This window comes from Pelobates fuscus, chromosome 5 (assembly GCF_036172605.1).
Source record: "Pelobates fuscus isolate aPelFus1 chromosome 5, aPelFus1.pri, whole genome shotgun sequence".
Lineage (NCBI taxonomy): Eukaryota > Metazoa > Chordata > Amphibia > Anura > Pelobatidae > Pelobates > Pelobates fuscus.
In genome coordinates, this window is record NC_086321.1 from 17,786,859 (window position 1) to 17,812,423 (window position 25,565).

At 43.6% G+C, this 25,565-nt stretch overlaps 1 protein-coding gene across 7 annotated transcripts in view; it reads right to left on the minus strand.

The window, feature by feature from the left end:
• The window catches only part of APC (APC regulator of WNT signaling pathway), a 135,220-nt gene that overhangs the window by 35,863 nt on the left and 73,792 nt on the right, over positions 1–25,565 (minus strand). For 6 of the 7 annotated variants that reach the window (XM_063453622.1, XM_063453620.1, XM_063453621.1 and 3 more), the window contains 5 exons: positions 21,668–21,820; positions 9,390–9,474; positions 7,871–8,066; positions 5,337–5,445; positions 4,664–4,777 (listed from right to left, as the gene is read on the minus strand). In XM_063453622.1, coding sequence (XP_063309692.1) covers positions 4,664–4,777; positions 5,337–5,445; positions 7,871–8,066; positions 9,390–9,474; positions 21,668–21,802 — 639 coding nt within the window. In that variant the 5' untranslated portion in view covers positions 21,803–21,820. The remainder of the gene's footprint in view (positions 1–4,663; positions 4,778–5,336; positions 5,446–7,870; positions 8,067–9,389; positions 9,475–21,667; positions 21,821–25,565) is intronic. The other variant, XM_063453623.1, reaches the window with a different exon arrangement.

Sequence of the window (25,565 nt, forward strand, 5' to 3'; positions counted from 1 at the left end):
AGAGCCGCAAGGAAAAAGATTGTAAATGAAAGTACCCTAACTATTCTGCATCATGCTTATATTCCACTAGATTACCATCTGTACATCCTATTAAGTGGCAGAGGTTTCCGAGGTCATTCCATAGAGTGAGAATGGTAGGAAATTCTAAGAGAATTTAAAATTTAAAGGACCACTATAGGCACCCAGACCACTTCAGCTGAATGTGAGGACATCCAGCGTCAAAAAAGTGCGATTTACTCAGTGTCCCTAGGGGACGGCAGTGTCTCCGGGAGACAGCACCCAGAGGCTGGATTAACCCTGCAGCTGAAAACATCGTTTCAGAGAAACTGCTATGTTTACACTGCAGGGTTAATCCAGCCTCTGGATTCTGTCTCCCGGAGACACTGCCGTCCCCTAGGGACACTGAGTCCTCCAGCATCAAAAAAGATTCCCACACGAAAGCATTGAGTAATGCTTTAAAATGGGCGTTTTTTAATTCGCACGCGCCTCTGACAGCTCATGCGCATTCGGCTCCACTAGGAAGCGGACGTCGGCGGGGGAGGAGAGGTCACCAGCGCCGAGGGAGCCCGGCACTGGATTAAGGCAAGCAAATAAATGGTTAACCATTTATTCGCTGCGAAATGGGGATTTAGTAACCGTTTGGGTGACTAGGCATAGCATTAGGAATACATATTTGTTTTCCTAATGCTATAGTGTTCCTTTAAGGCACAGAATTTCCAAACTGGCTTGGAAAATGTTTACAGTTTGGATATTTTGGCAGTAAAGTGGCTCTATCATCTATAGCTTTTCATAAAGATGCAATCTTTCTAAAAGTTTCGTAGAGATGGTGTTGAAATTTAACTAAAATTCCAACTCAGTCAAAAGATATAAGACAAATCTGGGAACATTTATGAAAAATCCTCTGCTTAACAAAACCTGACAAATAGTGGAGCTACCGCCTTCAAGTTTTGTCACTTTCCAGAGCAGTCGCTAGGGACGGCTGTGAGAATCAGGCCTTTTGCTCCTCTATGGAAGTACTCACGGGATCTTTCAAAGACAGATTTGTACTCTTGTGCATGCGCGAGAGTACAGCACTGACGTGGATTCCTGATAGATAAAGTGCAAGGGGCTAGAGAAATAAGATGTCAACATCCAGAGGGGACAGCATCAGGTAAGCATAACTCACCCGCACTGCACCCCTGGCCACCGCACATAAAAAAAAAAAAAAACATTATATGCAAAGATCCCAGAAGGTGACAGAGCACTTTAAAATTCTGATAATTCTCACTTTAATGAATAATCCTGAGAGATTCTTCTATTTGATAAGACGTACATTTTCCATGACGGCAATCCAGTGGAATATGAGCTTGATCGGAGGTGTAACAAAACAACGTTTCCCCCCAGAATACACAATACATGCTTTTCTTTAGATCATCTTAAAGTGAATCAGCAGTCTAAAAACAGTAATGACAAAGTATCATGTAACCTTAACATGTAATTTAAATTGAAACACGATCTCATTCAAGATGCATGCTAAACAAATGGCGCTCCACAGAAAGCAGATGTACAGGTTACACTACCACCCCTTTTTAGGTAAAGGTAAATCAAAGTACTTTTCATAGAAAGCTGGCGAACAAACTGTATTGAAATGAATATTTAATTTTACTCCCAAGTCTATCAATTGATAGATGGATGGAAATAAACAGATTTAAAGATATTATATATGGTAAAAGGGTAGCCTCCAAACTAGAGCTATCCACCTTTCATGTATTATGGAGATAATGCACTAAAAACTGCAAATGAAAACATTTAACAATAAAATTTGAAAACCTTTGAAACCAGGATGTGATTAGAAATTCTCAGGTAATTTCAGGTTTTCCCTTTGTTCTCAACAGGAATGGGTGAGCAAATCTCAAATTCCTGCCCAGGTTATGAATTTTAGTAGGTTTAATTAATGAAAAAACAAAAAATCATTGTGAAAGCTAACAGAAGGCCACTATAGGTTCCAATAGTAGAGAATGTGCTCTGCACAGCTGTCCCTCTTCCTTCATAAAAACATGACGGGTAACGAACAAACAACCAACAAATCCAAGAGACTTGGAAGTAGATTATCAGACGCTACCCTTACCCAACTTGATGGAATTCGTTTTATTTGGCATTGGCAACTTGGTGTGTTTTACAGTTTGGTGCATTAATCAACATAGCTTCAAGCATTATGCAGTATCTTATGGATATTATTCTGCGTTAAACTATCTAACCATTCCCTGGTTACAAACTTGTGTCGAATAGAAACCACCAAATTATTTGATCTCTCCCTAACCTACACCAATATTTGCTGTTCTGCTAGCACAATCTATAAACTGTTGAAGGGACACTATAGACATACAGACCACTTCATCTCATTGAGTGGTCTGGGTGCAATGTCTCCTGTTTTAGAGAAACTGCAATGATTAACTTGCAGGACTAATACAGTCAATCCTACACGACTTTTGGTCACCTGACGCGGGAAGTCCTCACGCTCCGCATGAGTACATCTAGCGTCAGAGAAAACCCCATAGGTAAGCATTGCAGCAATGCTTTCTTGTGGGGTGGCCTAATGCACTCACCGCGAATGCGCATTAAGCCCCCCTCAAGTGATGTCGGAGAAGGTAAAGCGCCGACGCAGATAATGCTGAAATTGGGGGCGAGAGGGCGCAAGAGGAATACAGCATTTTATTCCTTACATTATAGTATCCTTTAAAAAAATGTATACTTTATCTTCTGCAAATATATAATTTGTAATTTTTGCTAGGATAATTATTGTACGTCAGTGCAATGGTAGAATTTAAAAAAACCTGTCACAAGGTTTGCTATAAAAACTGATCTCCTGCTGTTTTTAAAAGGACACTTTAAAATTCCTGAAAAAATTACATGTAGATTAAAATTTCAAGAGGAATTGTCCCTTTCCTGTATTTTTTTATGTTTATTCATCTCCTATATTTAAAGTGTCTCTCTAACACCCAAAACGGAGTATCATGAATATAAAATTTTCCCTTTGACTGGCATTTCCTCCATAGACAGTGTGCATAGCAGTGCTGTGGGCTCCTAGCAGAAGAAGCGCAAAGAACTGGACTGGGTCCCCTGGATGCAGATGGCGACTACTGCGAGGGACAGCTTCAGGTAATTAAAACCTACCTTCCCCTGCACCTCCAGGCCACCACACACCAAGCAGCAATGTCCTTATTGGAGGTCTTTGCTAAATATGCCAAGACCCTAGAAGGTGGCAGAGTTCATTTAACAATAATGTGTTTATGAATTCTGAAAATTACACAACTCTTTTAACACTACCGTGGAACTGGGGGCCTTTATTTTGGCTTATGTCAATCATTGTTACAAGCTCTGTTCTTTGCACCTGTCAGTCACCATGAGAGAGCATGGAGAGAGGATGAGAAACAGATACAATGTGACAGATTCTACTCCTCCAATGCAAAGTGTGCCAGGACTGGACGTGATGTTAAATGATAAATCTTTAAAATACATAAAATTAAATAAAAACAGAGCATCACAACTGGTAATCTTAATACCGGTTATAGGAAAATTGCAGGATTTTATTTGGTAGTGTCATTTCCAGAGAAGAGAAGTTTCCCAGTTAAGGTAAGGCAGCTTGCTTTGAATATTATAAAAATTGAACGATGACCAGTTTCTGAAAAACAACCCCCCCCCCCCCCCAAAAAAAATAAATCTGTACACAAAACCTGCCAAATTTAAATACATAATCCCTAAAAATGTACAGCTCTCACTCCAGATTATGGCACCCCTCACACAATTGTATGAGAGAAAATGGATTGTCTGATTATTGTTCAGATACTTCTTTCTGGGTGATGAGTAAAATGGAAGAAAGTCTTAAAATTGTATATTTTTTGGGGGGTGATCTCTCCTCACCACACTGCGTCATATACCTTACCTTAAGTAGAATTTTATTCATTAACACCGATAAAGAAGTTAATAATAATTTAAAGAAACAGAGAAACGGCACCACACAGGATATGATAAGGGATACCAGCGTAGAAATGCGTATTGTTCATATTTGTAACCCCCCCTCCCCATTTTTTCTAGTTCTCGTGCCCTCCATACCCCATACGTGACACTTATTGGTGCAAGCATACTATGATCTTTTTGTTCAAAAGTGATGTTAGAAACGTTAAACAAGTATAAACCAATGAACAGTACATTATTGCAAATATAAATACAATGTTTAAATCTCATTGCTGCATACGACTGTCAATGATAGTGCTTTTTGCGTCTCAAACCATGTAATGTCCCTTGTATGTTAACTTTTTTGAAAAAACAATTTACATTTTTACATTTTCTTTACTGCATTTTCGACATAACTCATTAACAGGGTGTTGATTTCAGTCTTGACAGTCTCTTTAAACGTTAAAAAGATATAAAGAGTCTTCTTTTACGACTGTGTGATCATCACTTATCTTAAGCAGGAAATTGTTTAATGCGACTTAACACTATTACGAGGTTGTAGGTTTAGAAGACTCGATAGTAATTACTGTTTGAGAAATTACCGGTTTTCAGATGTTACAATTTGATGCCCTTCAGTTTAACCCGTTAAGCACTGCAATGGCTTCACACTGACCCAGAGAGAATAAAAGAGAACCCACTATTTTCTCATGTTCTTAACACTATGGTATACCTGTGCTCGCTTCTCCATGTCCTGACATGTTCCCAGTTGCTCTTCCATTGCAGCTCTAATTTGCCTGGCCTCAAACTCTAACTGTCTTCTGGTCATGTCAGTCTGGAGGGAAAACTAAAAACCACAAAAAAGAACTCTACTTGTAGGCTTATCTTAGAGAAAGAGCTCTTTTCACGAAGATGACAGAGAGTGATGTGTGGATAAAGAGGGACTGGACCAGAACATTTCCGAGTGAAGACAATACAGCATGGATAATGGGTAACATTTACATGATCGATGATTAAGGATGGATGAGGGTTGAGAGCAGAGTGACAGTGAAAGATACAGCAGGATGGAAAGCAGAGATACAGATGCATGAATGAAATCACAAGACCCGGCCAGGTGAAGTTGGAGCATTGTGAGTGGAATGTTAGTGTAGCTTTATGGATATTTAAAGCACCAGAGGAGCAGAAAACACACTGCGGTACTGAACAAGGAATTGTCATAAACTAACAAAGCAAATGATAGGCCAAAAAAAGCCTATCTGGAAAAATAACTGCCGGAAATGGTCTCATTTTCTTTCCCAACAGCACTTTGGGTCTAACATGTGCAAGTCCCGTGTTAGTTTCTCACAATTCCCCATTAGTTTTGCAATGCTCAGCAGTCTCATCTGGGACCCACAGGGGTTACTTACATTTTCAGTAAGAGGCAGGCTATCGATCCTCTTGGTAAGATTCTGCAACTGGGCATAGTACCAGTCCTTTTGTTTTTCTTCTTTCTCAAGCTCAGCAATAAGTAAAGCTCTAAAACAGAACAGATGTAAATAATTAATGACACAGACTTAAATGTAAAATATAAGAAGGAAATAAAAATCTATCCTGGGCAACAAGGAAATTAATTCTGTCAGTGTGCGGCTGGATATCAGTGGGATTCTGTCAGTGTGCGGCTGGATATCAGTGGGATTCTGTCAGTGTGCGGCTGGATATCAGTGGGATTCTGTCAGTGTGCGGCTGGATATCAGTGGGATTCTGTCAGTGTGCGGCTGGATATCAGTGGGATTCTGTCAGTGTGCGGCTGGATATCAGTGGGATTCGGTCAGTGTGCGGCTGGATATCAGGGGGATTCTGTCAGTGTGCAGCTGGATATCAGTGGGATTCTGTCAATGTGCGGCTGGATATCAGTGGAATTCTGTCAGTGTGCGGCTGGATATCAGTGGGATTCTGTCAGTGTGCGGCTGGATATCAGTGGGATTCTGTCAGTGTGCGGCTGGATATCAGTGGGATTCTGTCAGTGTGCGGCTGGATATCGGTGGGATTCTGTCAGTGTGCGGCTGGATATCAGTGGGATTCTGTCAGTGTGCGGCTGGATATCAGTGGGATTCTGTCAGTGTGCGGCTGGATATCAGTGGGATTCGGTCAGTGTGCGGCTGGATATCAGGGGGATTCTGTCAGTGTGCAGCTGGATATCAGTGGGATTCTGTCAATGTGCGGCTGGATATCAGTGGAATTCTGTCAGTGTGCGGCTGGATATCAGTGGGATTCTGTCAGTGTGCGGCTGGATATCAGTGGGATTCTGTCAGTGTGCGGCTGGATATCAGTGGGATTCTGTCAGTGTGCGGCTGGATATCGGTGGGATTCTGTCAGTGTGCGGCTGGATATCGGTGGGATTCTGTCCGTGTGCGGCTGGATATCAGTGGGATTCTGTCAGTGTGCGGCTGGATATCAGTGGGATTCTGTCAGTGTGCGGCTGGATATCAGTGGGATTCTGTCAGTGTGCGGCTGGATATCAGTGGGATTCTGTCAGTGTGCGGCTGGATATCAGTGGGATTCTGTCAGTGTGCGGCTGGATATCAGTGGGATTCTGTCAGTGTGCGGCTGGATATCAGTGGGATTCTGTCAGTGTGCGGCTGGATATCAGTGGGATTCTGTCAGTGTGCGGCTGGATATCAGTGGGATTCTGTCAGTGTGCGGCTGGATATCAGTGGGATTCTGTCAGTGTGCGGCTGGATATCAGTGGGATTCTGTCAGTGTGCGGCTGGATATCAGTGGGATTCTGTCAGTGTGCGGCTGGATATCAGTGGGATTCTGTCAGTGTGCGGCTGGATATCAGTGGGATTCTGTCAGTGTGCGGCTGGATATCAGTGGGATTCTGTCAGTGTGCGGCTGGATATCAGTGGGATTCTGTCAGTGTGCGGCTGGATATCAGTGGGATTCTGTCAGTGTGCGGCTGGATATCAGTGGAATTCTGTCAGTGTGGGGCTGGATATCAGTGGAATTCTGTCAGTGTGGGGCTGGATATCAGTGGGATTCTGTCAGTGTGCGGCTGGATATCAGTGGGATTCTGTCAGTGTGCGGCTGGATATCAGTGGGATTCTGTCAGTGTGCGGCTGGATATCAGTGGGATTCTGTCAGTGTGCGGCTGGATATCAGTGGGATTCTGTCAGTGTGCGGCTGGATATCAGTGGGATTCTGTCAGTGTGCGGCTGGATATCAGTGGGATTCTGTCAGTGTGCGGCTGGATATCAGTGGGATTCTGTCAGTGTGCGGCTGGATATCAGTGGGATTCTGTCAGTGTGCGGCTGGATATCAGTGGGATTCTGTCAGTGTGCGGCTGGATATCAGTGGGATTCTGTCAGTGTGCGGCTGGATATCAGTGGGATTCTGTCAGTGTGCGGCTGGATATCAGTGGGATTCTGTCAGTGTGCGGCTGGATATCAGTGGGATTCTGTCAGTGTGCGGCTGGATATCAGTGGGATTCTGTCAGTGTGCGGCTTTATAGGACTATCAGTAAGATTTTATTGTTCGAACACAGTCAGAAATAGGCAATAGATAAAAATAGAATATTTACTACTTTTCACGGACACTACTATAGAAGCAAATGTTAAGTTATGCTGTCACACATCAAACCTATATCTTTGACCCTGAACACACTATGCCAAGATAGAACGTTCCACCTCCAGTTCTGGCACCTCTTTTCAGTAAATACTCAATGGGTAATTCCATTTTGGAATAGGATCCTTAACGACATATTGATGGTCACTGCTGACAGAGATGACTGTCATTCAGTCTTAGAGGGTTAATGTGGGTGGTACACAAAAGAGTAATTTAAAAGTTATAAAAGCACTTTAAAGTAATATAGAATATACCTAAAGTGTATTGGAATTAAGATTTCCAGGAAAATGCTGTTTAGGAAACATTTATTGCAATTTAAGCACTTAGATTTATTTACCGCTCTTTTTCCAATTCTTCCATGTAACCTGCACTCTCTCTGCTCCCATTGACGAAGCCTCGTCTTTGAAATGACCCCATGGGGCTGCATTCTCCTGAATGACCAGAGAGGGAGCCATCTCTGCTTCCATAGGATCGTAAGGACATCTTTGGCCTTATTTTGACTCCAGGAAAAGTATTGCCATCTAAATTTAATTCTGTAAAGACAGGGGGTGGTTTATCAAACATCTGACCGGTGAAATTAAGCTCTAATGCACATTAAGAAAGAAAAAAAAAAATCAGAACAACAATCATAACACACAAAAATACAGCAGTCACAAAAAGGTACAGTTTCATTAATTTCCATTATAGGCAGATAACCATAGCAAATAGTCTTTGATTGAGGAATTGCTATTCACAGAGCAAAGCCACCCATGGCTAGGCCCCCTGTTCCCCACCATAGTACAGTTTAAAAGGGTCACTAAGAACCAAAACATTTTAACTTAATTAGGCATTTTTAGGCATTTTTAGCTCATTCCCCTGACGTCTTACCGATCAGTTCTATGCAGTTGTGTTGGTATTTTAAAGTGCTTCTTGGAACGGAAATTATATTGTCAAATTACCCCCTATTTTTTTCTTCTTCTTCAACGTTTAAGGAAAGGTAACATGAGGAAGTGAAAGATGCAGCTGAGAGAATGATCCCATATATTTAATGCATTATATCAGTAAAGAATTAAATCACAAGCAAAGATACTTACCAACTTACCATAAAAGGAGAGACCCTCCAATCAGAAGCATCTGATTCTGATCCATGGGGTCTGAGCTTATACCATACACTCCTGTCCAGCAGAGGTTCATGTGATAAGCAGTAACTCATATCACATACAGCGAGTGGAATAATTCTACATACGGTTCTATAAAACGGATAGCAGCCATACTGTGACTGCAATGAGTTTAGACACATCACAGCTCTCATTATTTTGTAAGATAATGATCTGTGCCAGGTAAGACTGTCTCAGAGTGCTGTTCAGACAGCCTTACCATATCGTGTGTTAACATCTGTCAGGATGGCAGATTTGATTCTTGGCAGGGGAGATGCATACTTCCAAGGTCAATAAAGGGAGAACCATTGACTTGTGTAACCATAGCCACATGCCAGGACTTATTTGCAAATGAGAGACAATGACAAATATTATGATTACAAACTGAGCTTTCTAAGATAAAATAGGATTTAAAATAAATCCTCCGTTACGTACGAAGCAGTAGTGCTGAAAACACATCTAGAATTTAAAACCCATTCCATAGCTTTTTGTTTCAGCAGATAGAATGTTTATACACTGTGCTAGGAATTGTGGGTAATCATGCAGGGAATGCACATTTTAGGTCACAGCAGCTCAGCTGTGTTTGCAGTTTCCTTCTAATTCTCCACAATTCCAGGTTTAGGGGGAACAAAAAATATCCAAAAATTCTAATGCTTTCACTACAAGTCCCTTGATCAGATAAAATGCTGTAACATCAGTAATTGTCTCTAGCGAGGTTACCTTTTAGCCGTTCCAGCAGATCAATCTGGCTGGAGGACGCCATCGCCTCATCCTCGATGCTTCCTTGCAGCTGCTTTAGAACTTCCTGCAATAGGTAGTGAAGCACAATAAGTTTACCGACCACCACCATACTGTACACCTCAGAAAGAATGAGCTGGAGCGCCGGCGCAGGATACCAGGCTGCCATAGTACAGTAAATGTCATAATGTACTAAAAGACTGGCACTCAGCCACCAATCATTTTACCGGAGCAGTGGGGATGGGATTTATACTGCAGTACTAAATGCAACCCTTACTCGAAGAGGCTTAAGATATATAGTATTGAACGAGTATCTCCATTTAAAAAAAATATATATATCTTGAGTGCTGAAATATCTTTCCTCTTTTAAACTGAATTTTTTAATAAATGCAGTGTTGTAGCAACAGATCGTTTGGCATTAAATTATACGTTCACAGTCATCGCTCTCCATTTCTCCACAAGCAATTTTATATATACACACACACACTAAACCGTTTATATATACACACACACACTAAACCGTTTTATAACTCCCTTACCTGTACCAGTTCTTCAACAGTTGGAACATTCAACCAAGGAAATCCATCTTACCCTCTCTCACACTACAATGACTTCACTATTCATAATATGGGATAATAGAGGGCATCTCCACAACTAGCCTTTTATGAATCTCACAGATCTATTATTATTTATATAGCGCTAACAAATTCAGCAGCTCTGTATAATTGATCCAAATATTAAAGCACCAACCACCACCCCTCACTTATTTCCAAAGTAGGCAATATACTCTGATTTTTATTATTTATCTAATTTGTATTGCTTAATGTGTCAAGTTACAGACCCTGCTAAGGGGCAAAATTATATGGTCCACACATCTCTCCCACCTTGAGATAGCGACACTCCTAGATGCACGTTGCACCTTATAGGGATATTCCAAGCATTCAAAAACAAACTTTAGCTTAATGAAGCAGTTGTAGTGTATAGCTCTTGCCTCTGCAGTCTCACTGCTCAATTCTCTCCAATTAACCCCTTAAGGACACATGCCATGTGTGACATGTCATGATTCCCTTTTATTCCAGATGTTTGGTCCTTAAGGGGTTAATATATAAAATCCCTTTGATTGTGAAGCCCCAAGTTACAACTCCCGTGGCTGTGACTCACACAGACAACATGATTTAATTTTTAATCAGATCTTACAGCACAGTGTGTTTATTTTACAAGTTCGTACCTTGTGCTCTGTTAATTGATTTTTAAATCACATAGAAGAGGCTGTTGCAAGCTCTGTAAGGCTACTAACAGAAAAATAGATAACTTCTAAATTAAACACATGCAGAGAGGGAGAAAAAGTAGTCATGGAGGTGTAACTAGGGCTGCACGAACAAAGTGTTTTAACTCCTAAATGGCAAAGAATTGAGCAGCGTCACTGCAGGGGCATGATCTGTACACCAAAACTACTTCATTCAGAAAGTTGTTTCAATGTTTTTAGAGAGTACCTTCAATGAAAACTTCACCAACAGCCATCTACCAAGACAGTCAAAAGTATTACATTGCACATATTTCTCTCCCCGAAAACTATTCCTCATGGGTAAAGTAACCTCTAATTTCTGTTTTAAATGTAACCAACCCTCTGTAGACTTATTTCATTGTTTATGGTCATGGCTCCGAAATCAAGGTATCTGCTTGAGCTCTTACCTTATCACTTCCATATTAAACAAAGATAAAAAACTACTCATACCTTGCAAGCATTATTTCACTCTTAACAGGCATAGGCAACCTTTGGCACTCCAGATGTTTTGGACTACACCTCCCATAATGCTTTGCCAGCATTATGAGTGTAAGAGCATTATGGGAGATGTAGTCCACAACATCTGCAGTGCCGAAGGTTGCCTACCCCATCTCTAACATATACTGAAAATCCAAATGGCGGGAGCACCTAAAACAATCCTAAACATACTACCTCTTTGTTAACTACTGGAAACCATACATGCTCTCAATCAAACAAACAAACAAAAAACAATGGCATATAATTAAGATTCTTCTTCTAAAACCTTCTATGCCACAAAATATCCTTCTACTGAATTAGTGGCTCCCTGGGCTCTGATATCTATTACACTGCCCCCCAGTGGTATGCAGCAATAACATTTTTCCACGGTCTGCACATTCCCCCTTATTATTGTATTTATATTCACATTTTTAAATACCACATGTGTCAAATTCACCGTTAAACTGTACTCTGATGCAAATATTCAGCATTGTAATACAATATATATTTAATATTTCTGTCTTTGCTATAAAAATAACTGGACTTAATGATTACTATTAAACAGCATGGTAAATTGAAGGAATATTTTTATAGCAAAGAAGAACTGAGTGCATTCAGCAATCTCCACACACATACTTCAAAGAATTCTATATCAAATAAATTAGATTGTTCAATATCTATCTATCTATATATTCATTCTCATGATTCATACTGGATATGAAAAGTATTTCCTTTCTAATGGACTGCCAACGTACATACTTAGAGAGTGCTTGTTAAAATAGTCCATACTGATGAATAATATTTGTATATCTTACATAAGACACTATTTGAGTTCATGAGGGAACTTGCAAGACAGTAAGTTATTTACAAGCTCCCAATCTGTTTTATGCACATTTTGGATTTCTTAAAGCAAAGCATTTTTTTTTTATTTAGGTATGTCCAGAGGAAGACACATACAGCATTGAAAGGAGTACCACTGTGTGTACAGAATATAAAACATAAAATGTCTAGAGACTAACCTTTCCAGAAATAGTGAGGGCCTAAAAATGACAGAAGCTTTTCTGTGTTCAATTCCCACTAGTGCACGTTTTTCCAGTGCAAGGAATCACGTGACGCTAGGAGCACAGTATGTGATGTCTCAGTCGGGAGCTGAGACACAGCTTATATATGCCTGCTGCCCTGTGTTTATCTGGGCTGTATGGATCCCCAAACACAAGCAAAGCTCCGAAGATGACCACACCTTGCCAGGACTGAATGCATCTAACCAAAGAATGGTTTTATATTCGGACAATGTGATGCCAGTCACCAAATCTACCACCAGCCTCTCTACAGCTCAAAACAGAAAGCACCTGTAATCATGGCTCATTACAATTCGTACCTGTTCTGTGTTAAATTTATATATGTGTATTTTAATATTATTGTAACCTATTGTAACGATGCAGGGTTAGTGGGCCCAGGACATGTTTGAAAACAATGCATTCTTCCTGGTAAAATATTAAATTCAGCAAATTAAAATTCACATTATATTATGACTATGCAATGTCACATACTCTCACAGAAAGATGGAAAACAGGGACCAGAAAAACGAATAATAATAAAAAAAAAAGCTTCTTGCCCCCTAACCTATACAAGGAGCCCTGATAGTTCATGGGGTGTGGAGTAAATAAACACAGCGATCCCTTTAACCCCTTAAGGACACATGACATGTGTGACATGTCATGATTCCCTTTTATTCCAGAAGTTTGGTCCTTAAGGGGTTAAAGCATGTCCTTCCTAAATTCCTACATGTTGTGGCTAGCAGGAAGTGTTGGGGATTTTTAATCTATTATTCTTAACTTTGGCAATCACCTCCATTTGATACATTAATATTTATGTATTTTTCTCAACCAGCACTTCATTTAAAAAAAAAAAAAAAGGAAATATAACCTGCCACCGAGCACAAATTTTCAATATTGAATACAGCAAATGTAAGCTTAGCAGGGAGATCAATAACCTATTACACAATGCTGAACACGGGAGAGACCGGCCTGGCCAGCAATAAAAGTCAATTCTTCTCATAGATTTTGAAATGTTTCATTTTAAAACACACACACAAAAAAAAACCATTGAAAAGCAGTGTAATATTGTCCGCTAAAACTCCAATCCTTTTGAGGTTTTAGCCTCGTCAACATGCTGCATTTTTTGCATGCTCAATTACGGATAGCTTTCGCAAAAATAAAGTCAAAGTTGTGTTGTTTTCTGCATTATGAAAACCTGCCTAGCCCCACTCACCCATCATACAAATATATGTCCTGCCATAGCTCCGCACGTAAGCAGTCCACACATCCATAGCTCCGCACATACGCAGTCCACACATCCTTAACATCCGCTCGTACGCAGTCCACACATCCTTAACATCCGCTCGTACGCAGTCCACACATCCTTAACATGCACTCGTACGCAGTCCACACATCCTTAACATGCACTCGTACGCAGTCCACACATCCTTAGCTCCGCACGTCCGCAGTCCACACATCCTTAGCTCCGCACGTCCGCAGTCCACACATCCTTAGCTCCGCACGTCCGCAGTCCACACATCCTTAGCTCCGCACGTCCGCAGTCCACACATCCTTAGCTCCGCACGTCCGCAGTCCACACATCCTTAGCTCCGCACGTCCGCAGTCCACACATCCTTAGCTCCGCACGTCCGCAGTCCACACATCCTTAGCTCCGCACGTCCGCAGTCCACACATCCTTAGCTCCGCACGTCCGCAGTCCACACATCCTTAGCTCCGCACGTCCGCAGTCCACACATCCTTAGCTCCGCACGTCCGCAGTCCACACATCCTTAGCTCCGCACGTCCGCAGTCCACACATCCTTAGCTCCGCACGTCCGCAGTCCACACATCCTTAGCTCCGCACGTCCGCAGTCCACACATCCTTAGCTCCGCACGTCCGCAGTCCACACATCCTTAGCTCCGCACGTCCGCAGTCCACACATCCTTAGCTCCGCACGTCCGCAGTCCACACATCCTTAGATCCGCACGTACACAGTCCACACATCCTTAGATCCGCACGTACACAGTCCACACATCCTTAGATCCGCACGTACACAGTCCACACATCCTTAGATCCGCACGTACGCAGTCCACACATCCTTAGATCCGCACGTACGCAGTCCACACATCCTTAGATCCGCACGTACGCAGTCCACACATCCTTAGATCCGCACGTACGCAGTCCACACATCCTTAGATCCGCACGTACGCAGTCCACACATCCTTAGCTCCGCACATACACAGTTCATACATCCTTAGTGCTGTACATACGCAGCCCATACATCCTTGGAGCTGTACAAACGCAGTCCATACATCCATAGTGCTGTACATACGCAGTCCATACATCCATAGTGCTGTACATACGCAGTCCATACATCCTTAGTGCTGTACATATGCAGTCCATACACCCATAGCTTTTATCTTCGCTCTGCAAGTACGGCAAAACGACTGCAATATTTATTGATGGGCAGACTTACTTTGGCATTTACTAATGGGCAAAATTACTGTTTTTTTTATTTTTTTTTAAATGTGTACCTGGCTTGGCATATATTTAATGGGCAAACTGACTGTGGGGGAGACCTAATGGCCGCGCGCACTTTAGACCTCCCCATAGGAAAGCATTATTCAATTCCAGCAACGCTGAAGGTACTCATACATAGCATGAGGATGTCCAGCGTCGTTTAGACGACCAAAAGAACCCGGAAGTCCCTCTAGTGGCTGTCTGGTAGAGTTTATAAAAACTGCAATAATTACACTTGCTGGGTTAAGGGTGATGGGAGTTGGCACCCTGACCACTTCAATGGGCTGAAGTGGTCTGGGGGCCTACAGTGTCCCTTTAAATCAGGGGTGGGGAATGTCCGGCCCGTAGTCTGTTAAAATCATTTGGAGCTGCCTGTGGACAGCCGGCCCTGCTATCTGCCTTTTTTGGGCCGGTGGAGAGATCAATGATCTCCGGGCTGTTTGTTAACCCCTTAAGGACCAAACTTCTGGAATAATAAAAGGGAATCATGACATGTCACACATGTAATGTGTCCTTAGGGAGTTAAAGGGACACTATAGTCACCCAGAAGTCACCTCAGCTCAATGAAGTGGTCTGGGTGCCAGGTCCCTCAGGTTTTAACCCTTCACATGTAAACATAGCAGTTTCAGAGAAACTGCTACATTTACATAGCAGGGTTAATCCAACCTCTAGTGGCCGTCTTCCGAACAGCCGCTAGAGGCGCTTCTTCGACACTGGAAGCAAAATTCGCATCCAGTGTGCAGAACGTCCATAGGAATGCGTGCGCGGGTCTTGAATGCGTGCGCGGCTCGGGAGCGGATGTCGGCGGGGGAGGAGAGGTCACCAGCGCGGAGGGAGCCCGGCGCTGGATTAAGGTAAGCTGCTGAAGGGGTTTTAAACCCTTCAGCGCCACGGGAGGGGGTTGGTGAAGGTCCCCCCCAAGGATGACAGTGTGGTTTGTTTTCCTGACACTGTAGTGATCCTTTAAAGGAGAGTGAGGGATGGAGGGAACTAGGACCCGGAGGAGCTGCAGGCTAAGGTGCACTTGAAAGCACTGGACCACCAGGGATTGCAGTGATGTGTCCTCACCCCCACACACACACACACACACACTACACTCCCTCATCAACACAGAACCCCTCACACAAATACACAGAACCCCCCGCGCACAGCACCCCTCACACAAACTGCACCCATCACACACAGACAGCACCCCTTGCACAAACACACTGCACCCATCACACACAGAACTCACACAAACACACTGCACCCTCTCACACACTGTACCCTTCACCCTTCCCTCCCACACACACACTGTACCCTTCACCCTACCCTCCCACACACACACTGTACCCTTCACCCTACCCTCCCACACACACACTGTACCCTTCACCCTACCCTCCCACACACACACTGTACCCTTCACCCTACCCTCCCACACACACACTGCACCCTTCACACACACACACACACACACACACACACTGCACCCTTCACACACACACACACACACTGCACCCTTCACACACACACACTGCACACTGCACCCTTCACGCACACTGCACCCTTCACACACACTGCACCCTTCACACACACTGCACCCTTCACACACACTGCACCCTTCACACACACTGCACCCTTCACACACACTGCACTCTTCACACACACTGCACCCTTCACACACACTGCACCCTTCACACACACACTGCACCCTTCACACACACACTGCACCCTTCACACACACACACAGCGCACCCTTCACACACACACACAGCGCACCCTTCACACACACAGCGCACCCTTCACACACACACACACACTTCACACACAGCGCACCTGCAGTCCACACACACACTGCAGTCCACACACACACACACACACACACTGCAGTCCACACACACACACACACTGCAGTCCACACACTGCAGTCCACACACACTGCAGTCCACACACACACACTGCAGTCCACACACACACACTGCAGTCCACACACACACACTGCAGTCCACACACACACACTGCAGTCCACACACACACACACTGCAGTCCCCCCACACACACACACACTGCAGTCCCCCCACACACACACACTGCAGTCCCCCCCACACACACACTGCAGTCCCCCCCACACACACACTGCAGTTCCCCCCCACACACACACTGCAGTCCCCCCCCACACACACACTGCAGTCCACACACACTGCAGTGTCCACACACACACACTGCAGTGTCCACACACACACACTGCAGTGTCCACACACACACACTGCAGTGTCCACACACACACACTGCAGTGTCCACACACACACACTGCAGTGTCCACACACACTGCAGTGTCCACACACACTGCAGTGTCCACACACACACTGCAGTGTCCACACACACACTGCAGTGTCCACACACACACTGCAGTGTCCACACACACACACTGCAGTCCACACACACTGCAGTCCACACACAATGCAGTCCACACACAATGCAGTCCACACACAATGCAGTCCACACACACACACACGCAGTCCACACACACACACTGCAGTCCACACACACACACACTGCAGTCCACACACACACACACACTGCAGTCCACACACACACACACACTGCAGTCCACACACACACACACACTGCAGTCCACACACACACACACACTGCAGTCCACACACACACACACACTGCAGTCCACACACACACACACTGCAGTCCACACACACACACTGCAGTCCACACACACACACTGCAGTCCACACACACACACACTGCAGTCCACACACACACACACTGCAGTCCACACACACACACACACTGCAGTCCACACACACACACACACACTGCAGTCCACACACACACACACACACTGCAGTCCACACACACACACACTGCAGTCCACACACACACACACACTGCAGTCCACACACACACACACTGCAGTCCACACACACACACACTGCAGTCCACACACACACACACTGCAGTCCACACACACTGCAGTCCACACACACACACACTGCAGTCCACACACATACACTGCAGTCCACACACATACACTGCAGTCCACACACATACACTGCAGTCCACACACATACACTGCAGTCCACACACACACACACACACACACACACACACACATACATACACTGCAGTCCACACACACACACTGCAGTCCCCACACACACACACACACTGCAGTCCCCACACACACACACTGCGAGTAGCAACATCATCAATACCAGCTAACATCACACCAAAGAGAATCAGTTCCAGCCTTCACATTAGTCCAATGAGACAGAATCTCTGTTCTCAGATTGAAAAACTTCCTCTTTAGAACTATGTATTTAGAGGCTGACATTTCAGTTTGTAATGGAATGCTGCTAACGTATTCACTGAAATGTTGGTTAGCATTAATAAACATGTTTGGATGTGCCGGTACCTCTAATAAAAGGGACTATCAGGCGGTACACTCAACACCAGGCCATTGAAGGGCTATTTAGTAGAGATGCTGTGTGCAAAGGCAAACAATTTCTAAAACCAATCAAAATTTAGTTTGCCGTTAATACCAGAGCACTGCAAACTGAAATGCCAGTTAAAATGTAGTTGCGGGGAGATGTACTGTCATTTTAGCCACAAATCTTTTTGTCAGAAAGAGAAAAAAAAAACTGTGATTATGGTGGTTATGGTGCTTGGATTGATACTTTCAGAATACAAGAAGGAAACAAAATAATAGATTTTAATATGATGAACTAAAATGTGCTACAAAGCCATGTAAAACAATCCTTATCGTCTAACTGTGCCTTCTTTGAATGGGTTCACGCATGCTCAGGCATCTGCTGAGCAATTATGCTTATGCCAACAGCATGGTATGCTCTGTCCTAAGCCAAAATAGCCAGGCACGCACTAAACTATGACACAATATGCAAATGTTGATTTAAAGGAACAGTATAGTGTTAGGGATTCAAAACGGTTTTCCTAACACCAGAATGTCCCTCTATCTCTGTGCCTCCCCCAGCCATGAAACACTTTAAACACTTATCGGATCCAGCGAAGTCCCCAACATAAGCCCGATCTGGGATCTTAATGCACATGCTTTCCTATGGGGTATTGCAATGTCCAGTGTTGTTTCATTGAGATAAACTCTGTGAAACTGAAGGAAACGCCTTGAGTGGTTGTCTGAACCCTTCAATTTAAACTGCATTTTCTCTAAAACTACAATGTTATTTTACTTGCAGGGTTAAGGGAACAGGGATATTAATGAGATGAAGTGGTCTGGGTGCCTATAGTGTCCTTGTAAAGAAGCAAGTACCATCCGTAGCTACACGCTCACAAGCAATAAACTTTCTAAGCTTTTCAATCTAGTGTTTTTTGTGTATTTGTCTTAGTCTTGTATATAGAAATGATGAGTCATTATATCACCACTCTGCATTGCAGTTTGTAGCACAAGCTGACAGTGGATTATAGCAGCAGCCTTATTCAGGTTGCCTTATATCACATTTGGCCAGGAAGCATGTGCACAACAGGGAAGGCTCTGTCTCTTCCAAACTCTGAATCGAGCTGTGAATAAACTGCTAGCAGTTGCTATTAATTACAAAGCAGTTCCAATCATTCGATGTGATGAGTGGAAATGCAATTAGGGGATAAACGACTTATTCCATATATTTCTACTGGACATAGGTTTATAGGATAAGATGAGTACCCACAGACTAGAATGAAATGCTAATGGCTGTCTCCTAAACATCTCGTTCTGTAAGTTAGTGGTGTGATAGTAACTGCGTTCTGTGCATCTTTCAAGGGGAGTTGTTTCATCTCAATTCATGTATTATCTTGTCATAATAATAATGATTTAAACATATGGGCTATTTTAACATAATACATTCAACAATATGTAACATAACAGCAACAAGCACCAATTAACATATCTGGAGGTCAGAAATTTCTGCAGTGCAAATAAACACAAACCAGGGTGGATGGAAATTGATAATTAAAAAAAAATTAAAGTAATTTACATTTTATTTTTTTATAAAATGCTTTTGAATGATAAATCTATCTAAAGATAGCCTTCTATTTAGGGTATATTATAGTTCAAAGGTTATTTAGAATGAAATATGGATTTGTTGTGTAGCATGAGGGTATATGATCATTCAATATTTACATTATTGATACATTAATTCAGTTAATCTATTAAAGGACCACTCTAGGCACCCAGACCACTTCAGCTTAATGAAGTGGTCTGGGTGCCAGGTCCCTCTAGGATTAACCCTTTTTTTAATAAACATAGCAGTTTCAGCCTCCAAATCCTCTAGTGGCTGTCTCACTGACAGCCGCTAGAGGCGCTTGCGTGATTCTCACTGTGAAAATCACAGTGAGAGCACGCAAGCGTCCATAGGAAAGCATTGTAAATTCATTGTAAATGCTTTCCTATGAGACCGGCTGAATGCGCGCGCAGCTCTTGCCGCGCATGCGCATTCAGCCAAAAGGGAGGATTGGAGGCGGAGAGGAGGAGGAGAGCTCCCCGCCCGGCGCTGGAATAAAGGTAAGTTTTAACCCTTTACTCTCCCCAGAGTCCGGCGGGAGGGGGTCCCTGAGGGTGGGGGCACCCTCAGGGCACTATAGTGCCAGGAAAACGAGTATGTTTTCCTGGCACTATAGTGGTCCTTTAAGTTAAATGAATATGTGTCTGCAGAGATATTTTTCTCCTGTGTTTTGAGGGTTATTACTTTTTTTTAACTATACCCATTAAATGTAACATTTTATATTTGTCCTTATTATACTAGTGATAATATTAAGACAGATCACGCTTTCCCGTTTTCTTATTTGCAGAGATAACATTCACGTTTCACAGTGAAATGTTATATAATAAACATACAAAGTTCTGAAAACCCCCCACTAATGAACACCGTTCCTTAAAGGGTTACTGCAAAATTCAAGACCACCTCAGTGATTAGAAGTGATCATGGTGCTTGGAGTCTGTATGCACAGCTTTTCAAAATGAAACTCTTTATATATGGAGATATTTTATATTGCCGTCAGAGGTATAACTCCACCTCCAGCAGAGTCATTAGAACATCAACAGCAAGACCGGAAACTACAGTTCCAGGCTGGCTAATTTCAATGCTGTGTGTATTCGTTGCAGAAGACGGTGCCCGAGGGGGACCTGGCTAGAAGGGAATACCATTGTAGTTGAAGTTTTTTTTTTTTTTTTAGATAATTTGTTTAACAACTTCATTTAAAACAAACATTGATGTTTAACAAAAGTCAAGAATATGTATGCTGTATAATATTATTTTAATTAAATAAAACCGTTTAAATTGTTCTAGAAATGTGGGTGATTAAAGGGAAACTCCAGTGCCAGGAAAACGATCCGTTTTCCTGGCACTGGAGGGTCCCTCTCCCTCCCACCCCCCCACCAGGTCCCCCAGGTTTTAACCCTTCACATGTAAACAGAGAAACTGCTATGTTTACATTTGGGGTTAATCCAGCTTCTAGTGGCTGTCTTCCGGACAGCCACTAGAGGCGCATCTGCGACGCTGGAGGCGAATTTTGCCTCCATCGCGCAGAGCGTCCATAGGAAAGCATTGAGAAATGCGCATTCGGCTCCAGTGACGTCGGACAGGGGAGCAGACGTCAGACGGGGAGGAGAGGTCACCAGTGCCGAGGGAGCCCGGCGGTGGAATAAAGTAAGTAACTGAAGGCCACGGGGTGGGGGCACTATAGTGTCAGGAAAACCGCTTTGTTTTCCTGACACTATAGTGATCCTTTAAAAATCATGAGTTCCAACTGTGTCTCGGTATATGTTTTGACTGTGTTGGAATTTCATTAAAATCCCAACACAGTCAATATGATAAAGATTTTTTTATGAAAAACTAATTTTGCAGGGAGTGAGAGAGGGGAAGACCAGGGCACTTTAAATCAAACCCACTGTGCCATAATCGAATGCTCGTATTAAATATGCAGCACAGAAACACACCTTCATGTTTGATGCTTCAGACTCCAGTTTTGTAAGATGATTTGAATTATCCTCTAGTTCTTGCCGAAGATTAGTATTCTCCATTTTCAGTGCCTCCACTTGCTTTAACAACTGGTCATATGAAGCTGCAGCCATGCTGGGCTAACCCCAGGCCTGAAACAAAAGACAACTTGATATTACATATTGATCTTCCCAGAGCATAGTTTTACAGTAACACATTTCAGTACTAGCAGTTCCAAGGCTGAAGATGGCATGGGTTGAATTGAAGAAACAAACATAACTTTAAACAAATAGGTATCAGCAATAATATGTGCATGTACAGGACTTATACATGTTCATCAGTAAAACAAAGGAGGAAAATAAATAAATTGAAGATTACGCTAGCTTTAGGGTATTTATAATCTTAATCTAACACCTTAAGTACCTCCTCTTTCTTGATGCGAAACGAGAACAGTGCAGAGTAAAATTACAGTGCGCAAAAACAATATAACATTCTGCAAAATGAAAAGGGCAATGCAGAACAGGCAAGTTCATCAGACTATTGGTTTTCAGGAACATGAAGTACTGTAAACCGCAGTAAATCAAACTGAAAAGAGAGAAAATCCGTGAAAGAAGACGGAATTGATGGCAGGTTACACTAACATTGTCATAATAAGTATCAATGAATTAAATATATAATACTACATGGATCTATGCAATATACCGTATTTTTCGCTCCATAAGACGCACTTTTTTTCCCCTCAAAAGTGAGGGGAAATGTCTGTGCGTCTTATGGAGCGAATATGAAGCTTTACTTACCTGTCTTGCAGCGTTGGCCGCAGCACAGGGCGCACCGCGGTAGTGGAACTTGAATTTCATGTTCCGGTTTCCGGCGGGACTGAAAGGAAGTGTGCACAAGCTGAGTGCGCACTTCCTTTCAGTCCTGCCGGAAACCGGAACATGAAATTCAAGTTCCACTACCGCGGTGCGCCCTGTGCTGCCGGCCAACGCTGCAAGACAGGTAAGTAATTAATTATGGGACAAGGGGAGGGGGACAGTATGGGAGATAAGTCTATGGGGAGGGGGGGGAGGAGATGAAGTCTATGGGGAGGGGGGGAGGAGGAGATGAAGTCTATGGGGAGGGGGGGGAGGAGGAGATGAAGTCTATGGGGAGGGGGGGAGGAGGAGATGAAGTCTATGGGGAGGGGGGGGAGGAGGAGATGAAGTCTATGGGGAGGGGGGGGAGGAGGAGATGAAGTCTATGGGGAGGGGGGGGAGGAGGAGATGAAGTCTATGGGGAGGGGGGGAGGAGGAGATGAAGTCTATGGGGAGGGGGGGAGGAGGAGATGAAGTCTATGGGGAGGGGGGGAGGAGGAGATGAAGTCTATGGGGAGGGGGGGAGGAGGAGATGAAGTCTATGGGGAGGGGGGGAGGAGGAGATGAAGTCTATGGGGAGGGGGGGAGGAGGAGATGAAGTCTATGGGGAGGGGGGGAGGAGGAGATGAAGTCTATGGGGAGGGGGGAGGAGGAGATGAAGTCTATGGGGAGGGGGGAGGAGGAGATGAAGTCTATGGGGAGGGGGGGGAGGAGGAGATGAAGTCTATGGGGAGGGGGGGAGGAGGAGATGAAGTCTATGGGGAGGGGGGAGGAGATGAAGTCTATGGGGAGGGGGGAGGAGATGAAGTCTATGGGGAGGGGGGAGGAGATGAAGTCTATGGGGAGGGGGGAGGAGATGAAGTCTATGGGGAGGGGGGGGAGATGAAGTCTATGGGGAGGGGGGGAGATGAAGTCTATGGGGAGGGGGTGGATGAAGTCTATGGGGAGGGGGTGGATGAAGTCTATGGGGAGGGGGTGGATGAAGACAATGGGAGAGAGGAGAGGAGAGGGAGGGGGGGACACTATGGGACAGGGGAGAAAAAAAATATTCTGTACAAATTGTCCCATAGTAAGAAACACTATGGGACAGTTTGTTCAGAATATTTTTTTTCTGGGTTTCTTCCTCTAAAAACTAGGTGCGTCTTATGGTGAGGTGCGTCTTATGGAGCGAAAAATACGGTAAATATAAAAGGGTATCAGAACTACTAATTAAATAAGTAATAAACAATTACCATAATCATAAATGACATCAAACAGACCACTAGTAGAAGGCAAAATAACAAAGAGAACCTGAAAATGAGCGAGGAAGGGTGGGAAATATTCACCTCCTGTCATAATTAAAATTCAGATTATCAAAACATCAAAGCTAGAATCTTTATTACATGACAGGAGGCTTCATATTCGCTATTTTCATGCTACGATAGAAAGAAAGAAGCGTGAGAAGAGGGATGAAAGTAGAAAGCCCGAAACGTATCTTCTCTGGACCAAACCACGGAACGCATGATATCCACGAGAGAAGCACCCAAAGAGAAAGGTGAAGTAGCCGCCGCACCCATAACAGAATGAGCCCTTAATGCAGGATCAATGCCCTCTAAAGAAAGAAGCCAACAGGCTATCTGGCTAGTGTGGTGAGCGACACCAGTCGAAGGGGTTGTAAATCAAGAGAAGAAAAGGCAGTGTTTTCATTGAAAGGTCTGCAGGTGCAGGCTATAGACACCAGAACAACTACATTAAGCTGTAGTGGTTCTGATGTCTATAGTGTCTCTTAAGAATTGCATTTTTCTCGTTGGAAATTAAACTTAAAATTTGTTTTAATAGCTGGCTCCTAACTTTTTTTAGCTGGCTCCTAGATTCTAAACAAATTTGTCAAGTCCTGATAAAATCCCAATGAACGATACATAAAGTTTATACGCTGATCAGCCACATTAAAACCAGCAAATAACATTGATTATATTGTTACAATGTCACCTGTCAAGGGATAGGATAGGCAGCAAGTGAACAGTCAGTTCTTAAATTTCTTGAGTTGTAAGCAGAAAAATGGGCACAAAAAAAGTTCTGAGTGACTCTGACCAGGGCCAAACAGTGATAGCTAGACGAATGGGTCAGAGCATCTCCAAAATGGCAAGTCTTGAGCGGTGTTCCCAGTATGTAGTGGTCAGTACCTACCAAACGTGGTGCAAGGAAGGAAAACCAGTGTCATAGTCATGGGTACCCAATGCTCATTGATGCATGTGGGGAGCAAAGGCTACCCTGCCTGGTCCGATCACAAAGAAGAGATACCGTAAAAGGACACAAGTCACCAGAAACACTTAATGTAGTGGTTCTGGTGTCTATGGTCTGTTCCTGCAGGCTTCTGAATGCATAGGCTGCCTTTTCAGAGACACTGTTGTCTAGTTACATATCTAGTTGGAATCATTCAGATGGCCACTAGAGGTGCTTCCATTGTCAGCGTGCAGAACCTCAGCTAAACATTCCCCATGGGGATGCACAGATTCAATACATCTCTAAGAGGAGATGCTAATTGGTACAGCGTTTTGACACGCATGCGCAACAGCCTCCTAATGCTTTCCCATGGGAAAGCATAAGATTGACTGAGATCACCAAAATTGAGAGGCAGTGTTAAGCTCTGGGCAATGTTTGACCTACAACCTATCTACAGATTGTTACAGACTACGTACACTCCTTAATGGCAATGGTGTTTCCTGATAGCAGTGGTCCCTTTGCCACACTGCAAAACTTGTTCAGGAATGGTTTGAGGGACATGACCGAGTTCATTGTGTTGTCATAGCCTCTAAATTCTACAGAAATCAATATGGTTGAGCATCTGTGGGATGTGCTGGAACAAATCCAATCGATGGAGGCCCCTTTCGCAACTTGCAGGACTTAAAGGATCTGCTGCTAATGTCTTGGTGCCAGATACCACAGGACACGTTCAGAGGTCTTGTGGAGACCATGCCTCGATGCATCAGAGCTGTTTTTGGTAGCATGAAGGGACCTACACGATATAAGTTGTGGCTGATCAGTGTACTGTGCAATTTGATAA